This window comes from Schistocerca nitens, chromosome 10, assembly GCF_023898315.1.
Source record: "Schistocerca nitens isolate TAMUIC-IGC-003100 chromosome 10, iqSchNite1.1, whole genome shotgun sequence".
NCBI classification, from domain to species: Eukaryota; Metazoa; Arthropoda; class Insecta; order Orthoptera; family Acrididae; genus Schistocerca; species Schistocerca nitens.
In genome coordinates, this window is record NC_064623.1 from 169,789,920 (window position 1) to 169,812,478 (window position 22,559).

Sequence of the window (22,559 nt, forward strand, 5' to 3'; positions counted from 1 at the left end):
CACTCCCCCACGGCTCTGCATCCGAGGACAAGGTGGAGATTATGGCGTCCCTTGAGGACGGCTCGGATGCAATGGTACTGGATGCCAACACTCAACCGATGGCAACAGGTGATGCTGAGGTCTAGTTTGCCTCCTTGGTCACTTCATGCTACCTCAGACGACAGAAAGTGTCATTCTCCATTGGAAATGTGGCGGTTTTCTCTCCCACCAGGCTGAGTTATGACAACTTCAAAGTGTTGCACCTGCTTTTTGCATTATTCTTCAGGAAACCTGGTTCCCAGTAATGAGGACCACTGCCCTTGGCTCCCCCTGCGGGTCCGGGGATTAGAATAGGCCCGAGGTATTCCTGCCTGTCGTAAGAGGCGACTAAAAGGAGTCCATCCCCCTCACGGGGGTAGTTAGCGCCTGCGTCCGGAGACGGACGGTTTCACGACCTATAATCGTGGTCTTTTTGGTTTTTCACTTCTAGTTTCTTCCTTCCTTTTGTTTGTTCCTTTCTTTGCTTTTCTCCACTTCACTGTCTTCCTTACTCTTTCCCTTGACTCCTCCTTGCCTTCTCATTGCCTTCTTCTCCTTGCCTTCTCATTGCCTTCTTCTCCTTGCCTTCTCCTTGCCTCCTTCTCCTTGCTTTCTCATTGCCTTCTTCTCCTTGCCTTCTCTGGTCTCCGCCTCGGCGTTTGAGACAGTCTGTCCTCTTTCTCCCTCTCTCTTCTTTTTCCTCTTCTTCCTTCCTCCCTGTGCGTGTCTGAAGGCCGACCCACGCGTTCGCACGCGTAGCCGGTGACGGGGTAACGCGTAAGTCCCCGCCCTGGGTAGACATGTAAGGCACGCGCGTACCCCCTGGTAAAGGCCAGGCCCGGGGAGGGGTGATTGCCTGAGCTGATACCTTCTGACCATGCCGATTGGTCCCTCCGTCTGTTTCTCGGGAGGTGTGACCTGAGGTGTAAACATTCACCTAAGGCGGGAGTGCCCTCTGAGAGGGTCCCCACAAGGAAGGAGCGCGCCATCGGAGACGCTGGCAATCATGGGGGATTCCTCCGCAATGGATTCTACTCCATCGCTTTCGACTTCGACCCACAAACGGAAACGTGACCAGCCAACAGTGACAAAAATACTACCGCCTGCCCCACAGTTCCTCGTAGTTTCTCGATCTGAGGACGGAAAGGATTTTTCCTCTGTCAACCCTTTCGTTATCCAGAAGGGCGTAGATGCCATAGCCGGATCTGTCAAATCTTGTACCAGGTTGCGTAACGGTACCTTATTACTAGAAACTGAGAGTGCCTTTCAGGCACAAAAACTGCTTCGGGCCACACTCTTGTACACGTTCCCTGTCCGGGTGGAGGCCCACCGAACTTTGAATTCGTCTCGTGGTGTAGTCTATAGTAGCTCTCTCGACGGATTGACTGACGAGGAGCTTCAATCTTTCCTCGCTGAGCAGGGCGTGACGGCTGTCCATCGGGTCATGAAAAAGGTCAACAATGACCTTGTACCGACCCGGACACTTTTCTTAACCTTCGATAGTGTTAAGCTGCCATCGCGCATCAAGGCGGGCTACGAGGTTATTTCTGTTCGCCCCTATGTCCCGACACCTACGCGCTGCTACCAGTGTCAGCGTTTCAATCACACTCGACAGTCTTGTTCCAAAGCGGCTAAATGTGTCACTTGTGGCAGGGATGCCCATGAGGGTGACTGTCCACCTCCGTCTCCTCGTTGTGTGAACTGTCAGGGTGACCATGCCGCATCCTCCCGCGACTGTCCTGTCTATAAGGAAGAACGCTGTATCCAGGAAATTCGAGTCAAAGAGAAAGTGTCCACCTCGGCTGCTCGCAAGCTATTGGCTAGTAGGAAGCCCACGCTGCTCCCAGCGGGGAAATACAGCACTGTCCTCGCCTCTCCTCGGACTACCCGGGAGGTAGCAACCCAGACATGCGATCTGACCTTCAGCACCACGGTCGTCCGTTCGGCCAGTGCTAAGATCGCGCGGTCGACGTCTCCTCTTCGTCCCATCACCCCACAGACACCAGCCCCTTCATCAGCTTCTGCTAAGACGAAGACCCAGAAGTCAGATGCACGGGCCTTCAAGAAGGAACCGTCCCGTGCAGACTTCCTACGTACCTCGACCTCCCAGCCTTCGTCCGGTACTTCCACCAAACGACCATCCAAGAAGGCTAATAGGAAGCACAGTTCTCCTTCTCCGCCACGGCGCATTTCTTCTCCTGCGCCACCCAGCGGTTGCCGCCCCAGGCCGTCATCCCTTTCGCCTGGCCGCACCGCTGGTAGCCGAACATCTGGCCGTTCACCGGCGGAGGAAGCTCCCCCTCCCGGCCATCTTCCCAAGATGGCCGATGAACCTATAGAACCAATGGACGATGACTGTCCGCCTACTGATAGCGGCGGCAGTGCTCGCTCGAAGCCAGGCCCTCAGCGGCCTTCGAGGTGACCCCTTCTCTCATCTTCCTTTTCTTCCGATGGCACTTATTAACTGGAATATTCGCAGCGTTCGCTCCAACCGAGAGGACTTGAAGTTGCTGCTCCGCTCGCATCGTCCGCTCGTCGTAGCCCTCCAGGAAACGAAGCTACGCCCATGCGATCAAATTGCCTTGGCACACTACACCTCTGTGCGTTTTGACCTACCCCCTGTGGTAGGTATCCCAGCTCATGGAGGGGTTATGTTGCTCGTCCGGGATGATATTTACTACGATCCCATCACGTTGCACACCGGCCTGCAGGCAGTTGCCATCCGCATTACTCTCCCCACTTTTACGTTTTCCTTTTGTACCGTTTACGCTCCATCGTCATCTGCCGTTACCAGGGCAGACATGACGCAACTTGTTGCTCAGCTACCTGCACCATTTTTGTTAACTGGAGACTTCAATGCCCACCATCCTCTTTGGGGCTCTCCAGCATCCTGCCCGAGGGGCTCATTGTTAGCAGACCTTTTCAACCAGCTCAATCTTGTCTGCCTCAATACTGGCGCCCCTACTTTTCTTTCGGACACATCTCATACCTATTCCCATTTAGACCTCTCTATATGTACTCCCCAACTTGCACGCCGGTTTGAGTGGTATGCCCTTGCTGATACATATTCGAGCGACCACTTCCCGTGTATTATCCATCTCCTGCAGCATACTCCCTCTCCGTGCTCCTCTCGTTGGACCATCTCCAAGGCAGACTGGGGGCTCTTCTCTTCCAGGGCGACCTTTCAGGATCAAACCTTCACAAGCTGCGATCGTCAGGTCGCACACCTCACGGAAGTCATTCTCGCTGCTGCTGAATATTCCATCCCTCACCCTACCTCATCTCCACATCGCGTACCGGTCCCCTGGTGGACCGTAGCATGTAGGGACGCTATACGTGCTCGTCGACGTGCTTTACGCACCTTTCAACGCCACCCTACAGTGGCGAATTGTATTAATTATAAACGATTACGTGCTCAGTGTCGTCGTATTATTAAAGAAAGCAAGAAAGCCAGCTGGGCTGCTTTCACCAGCACCTTCAACAGTTCTACTCCTTCTTCTGTTGTCTGGGGTAGCCTGCGCCGGCTATCTGGCACTAAGGTCCACTCCCCAATTTCTGGCTTGAAGGTCGCGAATGAAGTCCTTGTGGCCCCCGAGGCTGTCTCCAATGCCTTCGGCCGCTTTTTCGCCGAGGTTTCGAGCTCCGCTCATTACCACCCTGCCTTCCTCCCCCGCAAACAGGCCGAGGAGGCTAGGCCACGTGACTTCCGCTCCTCGAATTGTGAAAGTTATAATGCCCCATTCACCATGCGGGAACTCGAAACCGCACTTGGCCGATCACGGTCCTCCGCTCCAGGGCCTGATTCTATTCATATTCAGATGCTGAAGAACCTTTCTCCTGCGGGTAAAGGTTTTCTTCTTCGTACATACAATCGCATCTGGATTGAGGGACATGTTCCCGCATGCTGGCGCGAGTCTATTGTTGTCCCGATTCCTAAGCCGGGGAAGGACAAACACTTGCTTTCCAGTTATCGACCTATCTCGCTTACCAGCTGTGTCTGTAAAGTGATGGAGCGAATGGTTAACTCTCGATTGGTTTGGCTGCTCGAGTCTCGCCGCCTACTTACCAATGTACAATGTGGATTTCGAAGGCGCCGCTCTGCTGTCGACCATCTGGTTACCTTGTCGACCTTCATCATGAATAACTTCTTGCGGAAGCGCCCGACCGCGGCTGTGTTCTTTGATTTGGAGAAGGCTTACGACACCTGTTGGAGGGCGGGCATTCTCCGCACCATGCATACGTGGGGCTTTCGCGGTCGCCTCCCTCTTTTTATTCGTTCCTTTTTAATGGATCGACAGTTTCGGGTACGTGTGGGTTCTGTCCTGTCAGACACCTTTCGCCAGGAGAATGGGGTGCCACAGGGCTCAGTTTTGAGCGTCGCTCTCTTCGCCATCGCGATCAATCCAATAATGGATTGCCTCCCAGCTGATGTATCAGGCTCCCTTTTCGTGGACGATTTCACCATCTATTGCAGCGCGCAGTGTCCACGTGTCTTGGAGCGCTGTCTTCAGCGTTCTCTTGACCGTCTTTACTCCTGGAGTGTCGCCAATGGCTTCCGTTTTTCTGCCGAGAAGACGGTCTGTATTAACTTCTGGCACTACAAAGAGTTTCTCCCACCGTCCTTACGACTCGGTCCCGTTGCTCTCCCACTCGTGGAGACAATCAAATTTTTAGGCCTTACCTTTGACAGGAAACTTAGCTGGTCTCCACATGTGTCATATTTGGCCGCCCGTTGTACCCGTTCTTTAAATGTCCTCCGTGTTCTCAGTGGTATGTCGTGGGGAGCGGATCGAACCGTCCTACTTCGTCTATATCGGTCGATCGTCCGCTCCAAGCTGGATTATGGGAGCTTCGTATACTCCTCTGCACGGCCATCCATCTTACGCCGCCTCAACTCCATACAACATCGGGGTTTACGACTTGCGATCGGAGCATTTTATACCAGTCCCGTAGAGAGTCTTCATGCTGACGCTGGCGAATTGCCACTCACCTACCGGCGCGATATACTGCTTTGTCGGTATGCCTGTCGGCTACTGTCAATGCCCGACCATCCTTCTTATCGTTCCTTTTTTGACGACTCTCTTGACCTTCAATACGGGTTGTATGTGTCTGCCTTGCTACCCCCTGGAGTTCGCTTTCGTCGCCTCCTTCAACACCTTCATTTTTCACTCCCTGCAACCTTTCGAGTGGGCGAGAGCCGCACGCCACCTTGGCTCCAGGCTCAGGTCCGCGTTCACCTCGACCTCAGCTCGCTCCCAAAAGAGGTCACCCCCGGTTCGGTCTACCACTCCCGTTTTTTGGAACTTCGTTCGAAGTTCAACAACATGACTTTCATTTATACAGATGGCTCTAAGACCAATGACGGGGTCGGGTGTTCCTTTATTGTCGGGGCACAAAGTTTCCAATACCGGCTCCATGGCCATTGTTCGGTCTTCACAGCTGAGCTCTTTGCCCTCTACCAGGCTGTTCTGTACATTTGCCGCCACCGACATTCTGCTTATGTCATCTGCTCAGATTCCCTGAGCGCCATCCAGAGCCTCAGTGCTCTGTACCCGGTTCACCCTTTCGTACACCGGATCCAACGCTCTCTTCAGCAGCTGGTGGATGTCGGTACGCCGGTTAGCTTTATGTGGGTTCCTGGCCATGTCGGTATCCCTGGGAACGAAGCTGCAGATGCCGCGGCCAAGGCTGCGGTCCTCCAGCCTCGGACAGCTTCTTGTTGTGTCCCTTCGTCCGATTTTAGCAGGGTCATTTGTCGGCGCGTTGTGTCGCTGTGGCATGCCGATTGGGCTGCACTTACCGACAACAAGCTTCGGGCCTTAAAACCTCTTCCCGTGGCTTGGACGTCCTCCTCACGCCCTTCTCGGCGGGAGGAGGTCGTTTTAGCAAGGTTAAGAATTGGACACTGCCGGTTCAGCCATCGCCATCTGCTGACGGCTGCGCCGGCGCCGTTCTGCCCATGTGGGCACTTGCTGACAGTTGGTCACATTTTAATGTCCTGTCCCGATCTTAAAACACTGCGCCTCGATCTTAACCTGCCTACTACTTTAGATGCCATTTTAGCGGATGACCCACGAGCAGCTGCTCGTGTTCTTTGTTTTATCAATTTGACAAACCTCGCTAAGGACATTTGATGATGTTTTTTAATCCTATGCCTGTCAGTCTGTCTTTTATTGTGTTTTCCCTTTTAGTTGTTGTTGTCAACTTGTGCCTCGCGGTGCATTCTTAGAGTAGTCAGGGCGCTAATGACCATTGAAGTTGTGCGCCCGAAAACCACAAAAAAAAAAAAAAAAAAAAAAAAAAAAAACTGCCCTTGGCGGCTGTAGGGGTTTCTACAAAAACTGTAGGGAATTTAATAGTGTTTCAGATGGAGTTTGCGTCTTATGTCCTGCAGTCGATATGTAGCAAACCTGTGCCCCTTCCAACTCCTCATGAGGCTGTGGCTGTCAGGATAAGGACAGCGCAGGAGATAACAGCCTGCAGCGTACATCTTCCTGCAGATGCTGCAGTACCCCTGAACATATTGGCTGCACTGATTCATCAACTCCATAAACCTTTCCTGCTTTTGGAAGATTTTAACGCCCCTAACCCCTTGTGGGGTGGCACCATGCTTACTGGCCGAGGTAGAGATACTGAAATTTTTTTTGTTCCAATCACAGTAGGAATTCTTTAGACAGTGACCAGTTTCAGTCTGTAATGACCATCCTCTGATCTTTTTTACACCATGTCCTAAAGTGATAAAGCCATAATGGAATCATCAAAACATATAAATATAATCAGCATAGCATCGTCATATAGATCTGAAATAAGGTGTTGAATAGGCCACATCGTCCACACAGTCATTATTGCAATAATGACTTGATCACCGAGGATGAGGTCTGGTCTGTAAGGTGGATAAATTGATACAGAGGCATTGATTCCTCAAATCCTGTGATAAGTAGAGGACATCTGGATTGTTTCCTCATGCATGTCTGTTCATTTATTGTTGGGCATTTCAGACCAATTTCTTAGATTTCGTTCTTTCATTACTGTACCACCGTACACTTGTTTTTATTGTTTATAAATTTCAGGAATTTTAAACTTCTGGGTATTTACGTTTCAAATAACACATCTTATCTCAATAAGGGAGAAATTTATATCTAACAGACCATTTTAAACAGTCACAAAGTGCACAAGAACTTGTTCTGACTGGCATTCACACAGTAATGAAATTGGGTGTCGAGAAAACTGTTCAACCTTGGATTGAAGACTAATACTGTCCACATGTATGGACACATGAAGAGAATGGATGAGGGAAGAATTCCAAAGAGGACGTTTGATCTGCAACTGGAGGGGAAGAGGCCCAGAGGAAGACCAAGAGATAGATGGGTGAAGGGAGTGAAGGAATGTGTGACGAGAAGAGGAGAGAATTGGACGAAGGTGGAAGAGGGGGAATGGTGGAAAGACAGAACACGATGGAGAGGCTTGTGTTCCCGACAGACCCAGCCAGTGGCTGGAAACTGTCCAAGATGATGGATGGACTGTCCACATAGTGAATGTGCAAGTATCATTACTGCCTGGATCAGTCTTGAAGGTAGAAAGACAATGCAGGAGAATATTTACTGCCTTCTAACACCCAAAAGCAGGCTACACAATACTGACGTAATGGTGTATTCCCTCATTGTCATTTTTTAGTAGAAACAGAATCCAAAAGAAATAAATCCTGATGGTAGACGCTTGAAGATGAACTTCAGCTGCCCCTTTCTCTGTTGCAGATATTATGCAGTGATCCACAATGAGCAATGCTCGTGGTCTCCAGGTAGTGGGTATCGCACCAGGGCACTTGGGCAAGTCGTCACGAGACGACTTCCCGCTTATGTCCTTCTTGCGTAAACAGAACTTGTTTGCTGGCTCTGCTGAAAGTGACAATGCCGAAGAACCGGAACCGCTTCCGGACGCAGCAGAACTCAAACGACAGAATGACGAACGGCTTGAAAAGATCCTCCGAGAAGCCCGCATCCAGCTGCAACAGCAGAGGTTAGTTTTTGTGTGTGTGTGTGTGTGTGTGTGTGTGTGTGTGTGTGTGTGTGGGAGCTGTTGCACTGCACACAACTTGTTGCAGTTTCTTTCTGTTGCCCAATCAAGTGATAATATTGGTAGCCAATGAGAATCACCGATTCTAATTATTTGTTTTGGTGCAAAATAAAATTCCGCAATATCATTACTTCCGTTTATGGAATGAAGAGCTCTGATTGATTGACGATTATTCATATGGTGAGTATATATTATAAGATTGGTTATTCATATGGTGAGTGTATATTATAAGATTGGTTATCAATTTTTGTGTATATTTTTGTGTGTTGTATGTAACTTGGAAAATGATGACACTTCTTGGTATATTGTTTCATATTAAATGCAATTGCTTTAATTTGCAGGACAAAAAAAAGTTGGTTTGTGATAGGCATACTCACAGTGGGATGCATATTCAAAAAGAACTCATTTGTGGATGCGGAAATACACAACTTCTGTTGTTAAGCAGATGCTTTTATCAAATTGTACTATTGTCGATTGGCACAGGTATTGTCACTTAGTTTGTACTTTGTGAAGACTGGTGACAGACTTGGTGTCGTCTTATTGTAGAGATTGGGCAATTTTGTGTTTGGAAAGAGAAGCTTTGGAAGAAGTAGTGATTACATTACAGAGTGAGTGAGTGAGTGAGTGAGTGGTGGCACTCAGGAAGCAAGAAGTGCTTCTTTGAAGTTGTTGAGGAAAGGACAAACGACATTCTTCTGAATGTCATAAAATATTTGTTATCTGGCGCAACAGTAATATCAGATTGCTTCTGGTCATACAAGTGCCTTCGTGACAAAGCTTTAGTGCATTTAACTGTGAACCACAGAATTACTTTTAAAGGTACAGACATGGGTGTGCACACAGGTGGTAGAGAAAGCAGATGCTCTACAATTAAGCGTTTTCTACATGGAACAAACATATTTTATGTCGTACTTGCTTAGATGCATTTGAAGGAGGAAGTGGAGTGTAGAAAACTATTTTTCATGAAGTTTAGGAAAACCATTTTCAAAATTACAATCCAGAATAAGATTTTATTTTTGTTGTATATTGTTATTTTCTATTACTATTTCCATTGCAGTAACAACTTTTTAGGCTAAACGGAGTACTAGTATTGTTGAAAAGTTGGCAATGCTGATTGTGGGATGAAGCAGTGGCTGTAGAAAATTATATACAAACTAGTGTCTGTAATTGAAATAACAGCTGTTTTGGCACATAGATGAATTATTATAGAAGGAAAACTGTATGTGTGACAAACTGATATGTAACATAGGGACCTATGGTTTAGGGGTAACATCTTCGATTAGTAAACAAAGCATTGATTAATTATCAGCATTTGCAACCGAAGACTTTCGGCATAAGAAGTCATCCTCATACTGCCAACAGCCTTGTCAAAGAGGGCGGAGCAGCAGACAGAAGTTCAGGGCACACTCTTGTCTTTGGGGTGGGAAACTGCCCGTAAAGGCTGAAGGATCGGCAATGATCAATGGTGTGAGGATACAGAAGGCAATGGAAATCACTGCGTTAAAAACACATAATGTGTATCCACAGGACATGTGGTGTGCAACTGAAAAAGTATCATGATGATCTCTCCATTGGCAAAAAAATGTGTTGGTTGGACCGTCAGTGACAGAATACCTCAGGTTCCTGCTGCAAATAAGCCGAGTACACCATTTGTTCGTTATTTTTACGAGCTTCAAACAGGAGCAGCTTCAGTAATGGATAGGAACTGTGATTGCTGTGCGCAGATTGGAGCTGAGTTGGTGACCCTTTGCTCACAGCTCCAGGCATTGTTGGCTTCCGCCACAGCTTGAGGCTGCTGCCGAGGGGCATCACTGTGGGGGATCGGACGTGGGGATGCAAGGGACCTCGAGCATGTCCCAAGTGTCCCTCAATCAGTCCACTGCTGTGACTGCCCTGTGTACTGCCTGCACTGAGGTTGACCCGTAGTCAAGTGGGAGATCATTCCAAAGTTTGGCAGGCAGCAGAAGACTTTCCGAGAAGCTGATCTTTGGGCCTCCCCAGTTCATTTGATGAATAGATTTCAAGCGTTATCTGTGGCTGACGAAATCTCTAAGCCAGATGCAGTCGTCAACCCTGTTCTAGAGGGAGCTTCTCGGCCCACAAGATCTGGGCATTGACCGAGTGTGGGGTTGCTGGTAGTTGGGAGCTCCAACGTAGGTGCATAATGGGGTCCGTTTGAAACATGGCTGCCAAGGAGGGGAAGGAAGCTAGTGTGCACTCTTTGTGCATACCGGGAGGAGTCATTCCGGATGGGTAAAGGGTGCTTCCAGATGCCATGAAGAGTACAGGGTGCAGCCAACTGCAGGTGATGGCTCATTTCTGTACCAATGATGTGTGTTGCTTTGGATCGGAGGAGATTATCTCTGGTTTCAGGCAGCTAGCGGACATGGTAAAGACTGCCAGTCTTGCTTGCGAGATAAATGTGAAGCTCAACATCTGCAACACTATTGATAGAACCAACTGTGGTCCTTCGGTGCAGAGCCAAGTGGAGGGTCCGAATCAGAGGCTCGGGCGGTTGTGTGACTGAGTAGGCTGCAGATTCCTTTACTTGCGCCAAGGGATGGTGAGTTTCATGGTTTCGCTTAATAGGTCAGGAGTCCACTACATATAGGAAGCGGCTACATGGGTAGTGGTGGCTACACAAAGGAAGGGACTGGGCGGTTTTTTAGGTCTCAGGAAACCACAGAAAGGGCATCCATCTAGAAGGGGGCAGGTAAAACACAATAAGGTAGTTGTAGCAATAATCAGGATTTTAGTTGTAAATTGTCGTAGCTGTGTTGGGAAAGAACCAGAACTGCAAACCCTAATAGAAAACACTGAAGCTCAAATAGTTACAGCTACGGAAAGCTGGCTAAAGCAGGAAATAAGTTCAGCCAAATTTTTTTCAAATGACTTAACAGTGTCCAGAAAGGATGGATTAAATACAGTTGGTAGTGGAGTATTTATTGCTGTCAGCAGTAGTTTACCATGTAATGAAATTGAAGTAGATAGCTCCTGCAAAATAGTATGGGTAGAGGTTATACTTGGCAATCAGACTCAGATGATATAGTTGCTGAACAGTTCAAAGAAGACTTAAGTCTCATTTCAAATAGGTACCCCACTCTTACAATTATAGTCGGTGGTACCTTAAATCTACCCTCGATATGCTGGAAAAATTACATGTTCAAAACTGGTGGCAGGCATAAACTGTTGTCCGAAATTGTACGGAATGCTTCCTCTTGAACAATTAGTTCATAAGCCCACTCAAAGTGTAAATGGTTGCAAAAGCATACTTGACCTCTTAGCAACAAATAGTCCTGGACAAATACAGAATATCGTAATGGATACAGGGATTAGTGACCGCAAGGCAGTTGCTGCTAGGCTGAATACGGTAACACCCACAACCATCCAAAAGAAACACAAAGTACATCTATTTAAAAAAGCTGAAAAAATGCTCTCAGCACCTTTTTAAGAGACAGTCTCCTTCCGATCTGACCACGTAAGTGTAGAAAAGATGGGAATGATTTCATAGAGATAGTATTGACGGTAATATACCACATAAATTAATGAGTGATGGTACTGATCCCCCATGCTACACGAAACAGGTCAGTTGGCTGTTGCAGAAGCAATGAAAAAAAGCTCGCCAAATTTAAAAGAATGCAAAATCCCCAACATTGGCAAAGTTTTGCAGAAATTTGAAATATAACGTGTTTTTCAATATGAGATGATTTTAGTAATTTCCACAACGAAACACTGTCTTGGAATCTGCACACCAGTGCCAAGACGCAGTCAGTACCTTCACTGCACGATAACAACTGTGAAGTCGCTGATGACAGTGCCACTAACGCAGAGTTCATTGTACACGGTTTTCCGAAACTACTTCACCAAAGAAGATGAAGTAAATATTCTTGAATTCCAATCAAGAACAACTGCCAAGATGAGAAACGTAGAAGTAGATATCCTCGGTGTAGCTGTTGTATCACTTAATAAAGGCAAGGCCTCCTGTCCAGATTGTACACCACTCAGGTTCCTTTCAGAATATGCTGATACAATAGCTCCATATTTAGCAATTATATACAACCGCTCGTTCATAGAAAGAGCCATATCTAAAGAATGGAAAACTGCTCAAGTCACACCAATACCCAAAAAGGGAAATAGGAGAAATCCGCTGAATTACAAGGCCATATCACTACCGTCAATTTGCAGTAGGGTTTTGGAAAATACACTGTGTTCAAACATTATGAATTGCCTCGAACAAAGTGATTCGTTCACACATAGTCAGCACAGATTCAGAAAATATCGCTTTTGTGAAACACAACTAGCGCTTCTTCCTTGTGAAGTAATGAGTGCTATTGATAGGAGATGTCAAATTGATTCCATATTTTTAGATTAGCAGAAGGCTTTAGACACTGTTCCTTACAAGTGTCCTCTAACCAAACTGCGTGCCTATAGAATATCGCCTCAGTTTTGCAACTGGATTCATTATTTCCCGTCAGAAAGGTAACAGTTAATAGTAATAGACGGAAAGTCATCAAGTAAAATAGAAGTAATACCCGGTGTTCCCCAAGGAAGTGTTATAGGCCCTCTGTTGTTCCTGATTTATATTAACAACATACGAGACAATCTGAGTAGTCCTCTTAGTTTGCTGATGATGCTGTCATTTACCCTCTTGTAAAGTCATCAGATGACCAAAATGAATTGCAAAATGATTTAGATAAGATACCTGTATGGTGTGAAAAGTGGCAGTTGACCCTGAATAAAGAAAAGTGTGAAATTATTCACATGACTACTAAAAGAAATCTGGTAAATTTTGACTACATGAGTCACACTAATCTGAAGGCTGTAAATTCAACTAAATACTTAGGGACTACAATTACAAATAACCTAAATTGGAATGATCACATAGATAATATTGTGAGTAGAGCAAACCAAAGACTGCAATTCATTGGCAGGACACTTAAAAGGTGCAACAAGTCTACTAAAGAGACTACTTACACCATGCCTGCCTGCCCTATCCTGGAGTATTGTTGTGTGGTGTGAGATCCGCATCAGGTGGGACTGACGGGTGACTTTGAAAAAGTTCAAAGAAGGGCAGCTCATTTTGTATTATCGTGAAATAGCGGAGATAGTGCCACAGACATGACACGTGACTTGGAGTGGCAATTATTAAAACAAAGGCCTTTTCGCTGCGACAGGATCTTTTCATGAAATTTCAATCACCAATTTTCTCCTCCAATTGCGAAAACATTCTGTTGGCATCCACCTACATAGGAAGAAACGATCATCACGAGAGAGAGAAATCAAGGCTTGCACAGAAAAATTTAAGTGCTGTTTTTCCCGTGTGCCATTCGAGAGTGGAATGGTAGAGAGACAGAGTGAAGGTTGTTCATTGAACCCTCTGCCAGGCACTTTATTGTGAATAGCAGAGTAATTGTGTAGATGTAGATTCCAGAATAGTTTCCCATTCGGATATCTGGGAGGGGACTGCCAAGTACAAGTCTGCTCGTGGAATGTCAGAAGCTTGAATGTGGCTGGGAAGGTAGAAAATCTGAATTGTGAATAGCAGAGTAATTGTGTAGATGTAGATTCCAGAATAGTTTCCCATTCGGATATCTGGGAGGGGACTGCCAAGTACAAGTCTGCTCGTGGAATGTCAGAAGCTTGAATGTGGCTGGGAAGGTAGAAAATCTGAATCGGGATATGCGAGGCTCAATCTAGATATAGTAGGCGTCAGTGAACTGAAATGGAAAGAAGACAAGGATGAGTATAGGGTAATATCAACAGCAGCAGAAAATGCTATAATGGGATTAGGATTCATTATCAAAAGGAAGGCAGGTCAAGGAGTGAGTTACTATGAAAAGTTCAGTGATAGGGTTGTTCTCACCAGGCTGGACAGCAAACAAACATTGACAACGATAGAACAGGTATACACGCAGACATCACAAGCTGAGGATAAAGAGATAAAGAAAGTATGAGGATACTGAAAAGGTAGTTCAGTACATAAAGGGAGATGAAAATCAAATAGTCATGGGGGACTGGAATGCAGTTGTAGGGGAACGTGTTGAAGAAAAGGTTACAGGAGAAAATGGGCTTGGAACAAGGAATGGAGAGAGGTGAAAGACTGAGTTCCATTATAAATTTCAGCTAGTAATAGTGAATACTCTGTTCAAGAAACACAAGAGGAGATGATATACTTTGAAAAGGCCGGGTGATAAGGGAAGATTTTAACTAGAATACATCATGATCAGGCAGAGATTCTGAAATCATATACTGGATTGTAAGTTTTACCCAGCAGAAGATATAGACTCAGATCACAGTTTGGTAGTGATGAAGACTAGGTTGAAGTTTAAGAGATTAGTCAGGAAGAATCAATATGCAAAGAAGTGAGATAAGGAAGTACTAAGGAATGACAAGACATGCTTGAAGTCTCTAAAGCTGTAGATACAGCAATGAGGAATAGCTCAGTAGGCAGTACAGTTGAAGAGGAATTGACATCTCTCAAAAGGGCCATCACAGAAGTTGGAAAGAAAAACAGAGGTACAAAGAGAGTAACTGCGAAGAAAACATGGGTAACAGAAGAAACACTTGGTTTTTGTCGACAAAAGGAGGAAGTACAAAAATGTTCAGGGAAATTCAGTAATACAGAAACTCAAGTTGCTGATGAATGAAATAAATAGGAAGTGCAGGGAAGCTAAGACGAAATGGCTGCATGAAAAACGTGGAGAAATCTGAAAAGAAATGATTGTCGGAAGGACTGACTCATCATACAGAATAGTCAAAACCGCCTTCGATGAAATTAAAAGCAAAGGTGCTAACATGAAGAGTGCAATGGGAATCCCATTGTTAAATGAAGAGGAGAGAGTGGATAGATGTAAAGAGTACATTGAAAGCCTCTGTGAGGGGGAAGATTCCTGTGATAGAAGAAAAAACAGGAGTTGATGGGGAAGAGATAAGGTATCCAGTATTTGAATCAGAATTTAAGAGATACAGAAGGGATAGGTAACATTCATCAGAATTTCTAAACTCATTGGGGGAATTGGCAACAAAACAACTGTTCACATTGGTGAGTAGAATGTATGAGTCTGGCTACATACCATCTGACTTTCGGAAGTATATCATCCCACCGTTCTGAAGACTACAAGAGCTGACAAACATGAGAATTATCGCACAGTCAGCTTAACAGCTCCTGCATCCAAGTTGTTGACTGGAATAATGTACAGAAGAATGGAAAAGAAAGTTGAGGATGTGTTAGATAACAATCAGTTTGCTTCAGGAAAGGTAACGGCACCAGAGAAGTAATTCTGACATTGCGGTTGATAATGGAAGCAAGACTAAAGAAAAATCAAGGTACATTCATAGGCTTTGTCGACCTGGAAAAAGCGTTCGACAATGTAAAATGGTGCAACATGTTCGAAATTCTGAGAAAAATAGGGGTAAGCTGTAGGGAGAGATGGGTAATATACATTATGTACAAGAACCAAGACGGAATAATAAGAGTGGACGACCAAGAATGCAGTGCTCAGATTAAAAGGAGTGCAAAACAGTGATGTAGTCTTTCGCACCTGCTCTTCGATATATACACTCCTGGAAATGGAAAAAAGAACACATTGACACCGGTGTGTCAGACCCACCATACTTGCTCTGGACACTGCGAGAGGGCTGTACAAGCAATGATCACACGCACGGCACAGCGGACACACCAGGAACCGCGGTGTTGGCCGTCGAATGGCGCTAGCTGCGCAGTATTTGTGCACCGCCGCCGTCAGTGTCAGCCAGTTTGCCGTGGCATACGGAGCTCCATCGCAGTCTTTAACACTGGTAGCATGCCGCGACAGCGTGGACGTGAACCGTATGTGCAGTTGACGGACTTTGAGCGAGGGCGTATAGTGGGCATACGGGAGGCCGGGTGGACGTACCGCCGAACTGCTCAACACGTGGGGCGTGAGGTCTCCACAGTACATCGATGTTGTCGCCAGTGGTCGGCGGAAGGTGCACGTGCCCGTCGACCTGGGACCGGACCGCAGCGACGCACGGATGCACGCCAAGACCGTAGGATCCTACGCAGTGCCGTAGGGGACCGCACCGCCACTTCCCAGCAAATTAGGGACACTGTTGCTCCTGGGGTATCGGCGAGGACCATTCGCAACCGTCTCCATGAAGCTGGGCTACGGTCCCGCACACCGTTAGGCCGTCTTCCGCTCACGCCCCAACATCGTGCAGCCCGCCTCCAGTGGTGTCGCGACAGGCGTGAATGGAGGGACGAATGGAGACGTGTCGTCTTCAGCGATGAGAGTCGCTTCTGCCTTGGTGCCAATGATGGTCGTATGCGTGTTTGGCGCCGTGCAGGTGAGCGCCACAATCAGCACTGCATACGACCGAGGCACACAGGGCCAACACCCGGCATCATGGTGTGGGGAGCGATCTCCTACACTGGCCGTACACCACTGGTGATCGTCGAGGGGACACTGAATAGTGCATGGTACATCCAAACCGTCATCGAACCCATCGTTCTACCATTCCTAGACCGGCAAGGGAACTTGCTGTTCCAACAGGACAATGCACGTCCGCATGTATCCCGTGCCACCCAACGTGCTCTAGAAGGTGTAAGTCAACCACCCTGGCCAGCAAGATCTCCGGATCTGTCCCCCATTGAGCATGTTTGGGACTGGATGAAGCGTCGTCTCACGCGGTCTGCATGTCCAGCACGAACGCTGGTCCAACTGAGGCGCCAGGTGGAAATGGCATGGCAAGCCGTTCCACAGGACTACATCCAGCATCTCTACGATCGTCTCCATGGGAGAATAGCAGCCTGCATTGCTGCGAAAGGTGGATATACACTGTACTAGTGCCGAGATTGTGCATGCTCCGTTGCCTGTGTCTATGTGCCTGTGGTTCTGTCAGTGTGTTCATGTGATGTATCTGACCCCAGGAATGTGTCAATAAAGTTTCCCCTTCCTGGGACAATGAATTCACGGTGTTCTTATTTCAATTTCCAGGAGTGTACATTGAAGAAGCAGTGATGGAAATAAAAGGAAGATTCAGGAGTGATTAAAATTCAAGGTGAAAGAATATCAATGATAAGGTTTGCTGATGACGTAAATTGAAGAAAGACTAAAGTAATGAGAAGAAGCAGAAATGAGGACAGTGCAAAATTTATCAGGATTGATGGTCACGAAGTAGATGAAGTTAAGGAAGTCTAGTACCTAGGCAGCAAAATAACCATGACGGACGGAGCAAGGAGGACATCAAAAGCAGACTCGCTATGGCAAAAAGGGCATTCCTGGCCAAGAGAAGTCTGCTAGTATGTAACATAGGCCTTGATTTGAGGAAGAAATTTCTGAGAATGTAAATTTGGAGCACAGCATTGTATGGTAGTGAAAGATGGACTGTGGGAAAAACGGAACAGAAGAGAATTGAGCATTTGAGATGTGGTGCTACTGACAAATGTTGAAAATTAGGTGGACTGGTAAGATAAGGAATGAGGAGGCTCTGTGCAGAATCAGAGAGGAAAGGAATATGTGGAAAACATTGACAGGGAGAAAGGACAGGATGATAGGTCATCTGTTAAGACATCAGGGAGTGACATCCATGGTTCAAGATGGAGCTGTAGATAGCAAAAACTGTAGGGGAAGATGGAGTTTGGAATACATCCAACAGGTAACTGAGGATGTAGGTTGGAAGTGCTACTCTGGTATGAAGAGATTGGCACAGTAGAAGAATTTGTGGCAGTTCACATCAAATCAGTCAGAAGACTGATGACTCGAATAACATAGCCTGAAATGTAATTTATATTGAAATGTGAAGGGAGACGAAAATTTAATAGTCATGGGTGACTGGAATTCGTCAGTAGGAAAAGGGAGAGAAGGAAACATAGTAGGTGAATATGGATTGGGGGGAAGAAATGAAAGAGGAAGCCGTCTTGTAGAATTTTGCACAGAGCATAACTTAATCATAGCTAACACTTGGTTCAAGAATCATAAAAGAAGGTTGTATTCCTGGAAGAATCCTGGAGATACTAAAAGGTATCAGATAGATTATATAATGGTAAGACAGAGATTTAGGAACCAGGTTTTAAATTGTAAGACATTTCCAAGGGCAGATGTGGATTCTGACCACAATCTATTGGTTATGAACTGCAGATTGAAACTGAAGAAACTGCAAAAAGGTGGGAATTTAAGGAGATGGACCTGGATAAACTGGCTAAACCAGAGGTTGTAGAGAGTTTCAGGGAGAGCATAAGGGAACAATTGACAGGAATGGGGGAAAGAAATACAGTAGAAGAAGAATGGGTAGCTCTGAGGGATGAAGTAGTGAAGGCAGCAGAGGATCAAGTAGGTAAAAAGACGAGGGCTAATAGAAATCCCTGGGTAACAGAAGAAATATTGAATTTAATTGATGAAAGGAGAAAATATAAAAATGCAGTAAATGAAACAGGCAAAAAGGAATACAAACGTCTCAAAAATGAGATCGACAGGAAGTGCAAAATGGCTAAGCAGGGATGGCTAGAGGACAAATGTAAGGATGTAGAGGCTTGTCTCACTAGGGGTAAGATAGATACTGCCTACAGGAAAATTAGAGAGACCTTTGGAGAGAAGAGAACCACTTGTATGAATATCAAGAGCTCAGATGGCAACCCAGTTCTAAGCAAAGAAGGGAAGGCAGAAAGGTGGAAGGAGTATATAGAGGGTTTATACAAGGGCAGTGTACTTGAGGACAATATTATGGAAATGGAAGAGGATGTAGATGAAGACGAAATGGGAGATAAGATACTGCGTGAAGAGTTTGACAGAGCACTGAAAGACCTGAGTCGAAACAAGGCCCCGGGAGTAGACAACATTCCATTAGAACTACTGATGGCCTTGGGAGAGCCAGTCATGACTAAACTCTACTATCTGGTGAGCAAGATGTATGAGACAGGCGAAATACCCACAGACTTCAAGAAGAATATAATAATTCCAATCCGAAAGAAAGCAGATGTTGACAGATGTGAAAATTACCGAACTATCAGTTTAATAAGTCACAGCTGCAAAATACTAACGCGAATTCTTTACAGACGAATGGAAAAACTGGTAGAAGCGGACCTCGAGGAAGATCAGTTTGGATTCCGTAGAAATGTTGGAACACGTGAGACAATACTAGCCTTACGACTTATCTTAGAAGAAAGATTAAGAAAAGGCAAACCTACGTTTCTAGCATTTGTAGACTTAGAGAAAGCTTTTGACAATGTTAACTGGAATACTCTCTTTCAAATTCTGAAGGTGGCAGGGGTAAAATACAGGGAGCGAAAGGCTATTTACAATTTGTACAGAAACCAGGTGGCAATTATAAGAGTCGAGGGGCATGAAAGGGAAGCAGTGGTTGGGAAAGGAGTGAGACAGGGTTGTAGCCTCTCCCCGATGTTATTCAATCTGTATATTGAGCAAGCAGTAAAGGAAACAAAAGAAAAATTCAGAGTAGGTATTAAAATTCATGGAGAAGAAGTAAAAATTTTGAGGTTCGCCGTTGACATTGTAATTCGGTCAGAGACAGCAAAGGACTTGGAAGAGCAGTTGAACGGAATGGACAGTGTCTTGAAAGGAGGATAGAAGATTAACATCAACAAAAACAAAACGAGGATAATGGAATGTAGTCAAATTAAATCGGGGTGATGCTGAGGGGATTAGATTAGGAAATGAGACACTTAAAGTAGTAAAGGAGTTTTGCTATTTGGGGAGCAAAATAACTGATGATGGTCGAAGTGGAGAGGATATAAAATGTAGACTGGCAATGGCAGGGAAATCGTTTCTGAAGAAGAGAAATTTGTTAACATCGAGTATAGATTTAAGTGTCAGGAAGTCGTTTCTGAAAGTATTTGTATGGAGTGTAGCCATGTGTGGAAGTGAAACATGGACGATAACCAGTTTGGACAAGAAGAAAATAGAAGCTTTTGAAATGTGGTGCTACAGAAGAATGCTGAAGATAAGGTGGGTAGATCACGTAACTAATGAGGAGGTATTGAATAGGATTGGGGAGAAGAGAAGTTTGTGGCACAACTTGACTAGAAGAAGGGATCGGTTGGTAGGACATGTTTTGAGGCATCAAGGGATCACAAATTTAGCATTGGAGGGCAGCGTGGAGGGTAAAAATCGTAGAGGGAGACCAAGAGATGAATACACTAAGCAGATTCAGAAGGATGTAGGTTGCAGTAGGTACTGGGAGATGAAGAAGCTTGCACAGGATAGAGTAGCATGGAGAGCTGCATCAAACCAGTATCAGGACTGAAGACCACAACAACATTGAAATGTTAGTTGGTTGTCAGTTTGCAAAGCCTAAAAAGTTGTTACTGCAGGGAAATATTAATTGAAGAGAAGAATATAAAAAAAGAACAAAAATTAAAACCGTTTCCTGGATTGTAATTTTGGAAACAGCTCCCGTAAACTTAATGAAAAATAACTTCCTGCACTCCACTTCCTCCTCTAAATTTACTTAAGCAAATAAGACATAAAACATGTTTTTGTACTGATCTGTTCCACGCAGGAAATGATTTATAGCTGACCACCTGCCTTCTGCACTACCAGTGTGCACACCTATGTCTGGACATTCGAAAGTAATTTTGTAGTTCGCTGGAGAAAAACTGACTTGTGGTGATTGACCAACCTGTAGTGTAGCCTGAGATGTAGGTTAAGTTTGGTTGCTAAATCTCGGAAATCACTTTTGCAGTGATAGTTTCAAAAATTTTGTGGGGTATATTCATAACATACAGGTTTCTGAGGTGGTGGCTAGCCGGAAACCTAAGTGTATAGCTTAAATTTTATGGAATATTTTTTATTGTATGAAGGCATTCAGAAAAATTTGATTTCATACACTAGACGTCATAATGATGATCACTAAATGCACTTATCTCACTGGTTCCACCACCTGGCCTAATCAGTCAACACCACCAGTTCACTTTGGCCACCCTGTATTGAGCATATGTATTCCACTTTCTTTTAACTTTCTCCATACCTGTTCCAAAGTTTTATGAGTTCTTACGTTATTTTGTTGATATTCAGTCTTTTTTTCCAGTTATGTCAATGTTTTTGAAATTATGGTTAGGGTTGTACCTAAGAACACAGTTTAAATTGTTCTGATTGAAACATTTACAACATTGCTTCCCTCACATATTTCTGTTCTTATTACAATTACGTTGAAGATTTCCAAGGTCGTGATTAGGGTGTGTTACCTAAGGACAAATTTTAAATTGCTACAATTGGAACAAGCAGAAATAACATTTACAAACTTGCTTCTGAGAAACATTTCGCTATTTTTACTACTGATGAGATTTGCTATCTTTCAGGTCACAGATATTTTGGTATGTCAACTAAATTTATATACACAGCACAACACTACGAATGAAGAATCTTACTGGCTACTAAAGAGTGACTCCTCATTAGTCGTAACTTCCAGTCACGCACTGCGCGGTTGCCAACTGCGTCACACAGCGGTATACTCAGGTACACCGCAACAGCACTTTCACATTAGTGACACAGATCATCATCAAATCTATAAAGTCAAGTCGTACTTAATACTATGATATCAGTAATTCAGTATAAACTGAGTGGTTTTTTATTATAATATCCACTGATAGAAAATAGTAAGACACAAATGTGAAACAATGGGGAACTGCTCAAATTACGTTACACTGTTGACAGTGTGGAATTTTCTGTTTAAGTAATTTGCACTGACTTTTTATTTTTATTGAACTATTAGTAATTCAGAGTAACAACACTTTCATGTTTACATTCGAGAAATATTAAAGAAAGTTAACAGCATACACTCCAGTATTCTTAAAAGTGGAGCACTGTCACGTACTACACGTCTGTATGTCAGTGCTCTGCATAGCACAGTAATTCAACGTAGATCAGCCTTTTGTTCGTTGCCTTCATTTATTCAAAGAACATTCTTATTATTATTATCATCATTATTTAATACAGGTGTGTATGAATACACATTTCATCTAAATAAACCAATAGCTGCTTTAATTCTAGTGCATCTCTTTTTTGTAAAAATATATCATTTGCCTTCTTTGAAACAGTCATCTTGTTTGTATATCATAACTTATTTATTCTGACAAAGTTTACGAACAAATTTCACAGAACAAACACTGTCTTTCACAACATGAGGCCATGAGTGGGTTGGGGGGATCAGAATAATGACTGAATGTTTTGTATTCTACTGTTGCGTAAGCTACCAGCTTTCTCTCAGTAAAACCATTCAATCTGGTGGGCTTTTATAAAGAAAATATCGTCATTGGCTTGGCGAGATAAGTTAATATCCAGTAAAACAGCGATCTTATTAAGAAGGTTGAGAGTAGAGTGTGTATTTAGAAATGTGTTACTGAATATGACAAAAAATTAGGGACAAGACAACTGAATTTAATTTGGATACTTGGTCATGAATGCAGATTTAGTGATGAAAAGCCAGTATAGTAGAATGTGTATGAAAAGCCAGTATTGTAGAATGTTGATGTT

At 44.9% G+C, this 22,559-nt stretch overlaps 1 protein-coding gene across 3 annotated transcripts in view; it reads left to right on the plus strand.

The window, feature by feature from the left end:
- LOC126210229 (uncharacterized) overlaps positions 1–22,559 on the plus strand; it is a 167,965-nt gene that overhangs the window by 44,897 nt on the left and 100,509 nt on the right. For 2 of the 3 annotated variants that reach the window (XM_049939415.1, XM_049939414.1), the window contains exon 2: positions 7,773–8,034. In XM_049939415.1, coding sequence (XP_049795372.1) covers positions 7,793–8,034 — 242 coding nt within the window. In that variant the 5' untranslated portion in view covers positions 7,773–7,792. Of the gene's footprint in view, positions 1–7,772; positions 8,035–22,559 lie in introns of those variants that run through there. The other variant, XM_049939416.1, reaches the window with a different exon arrangement.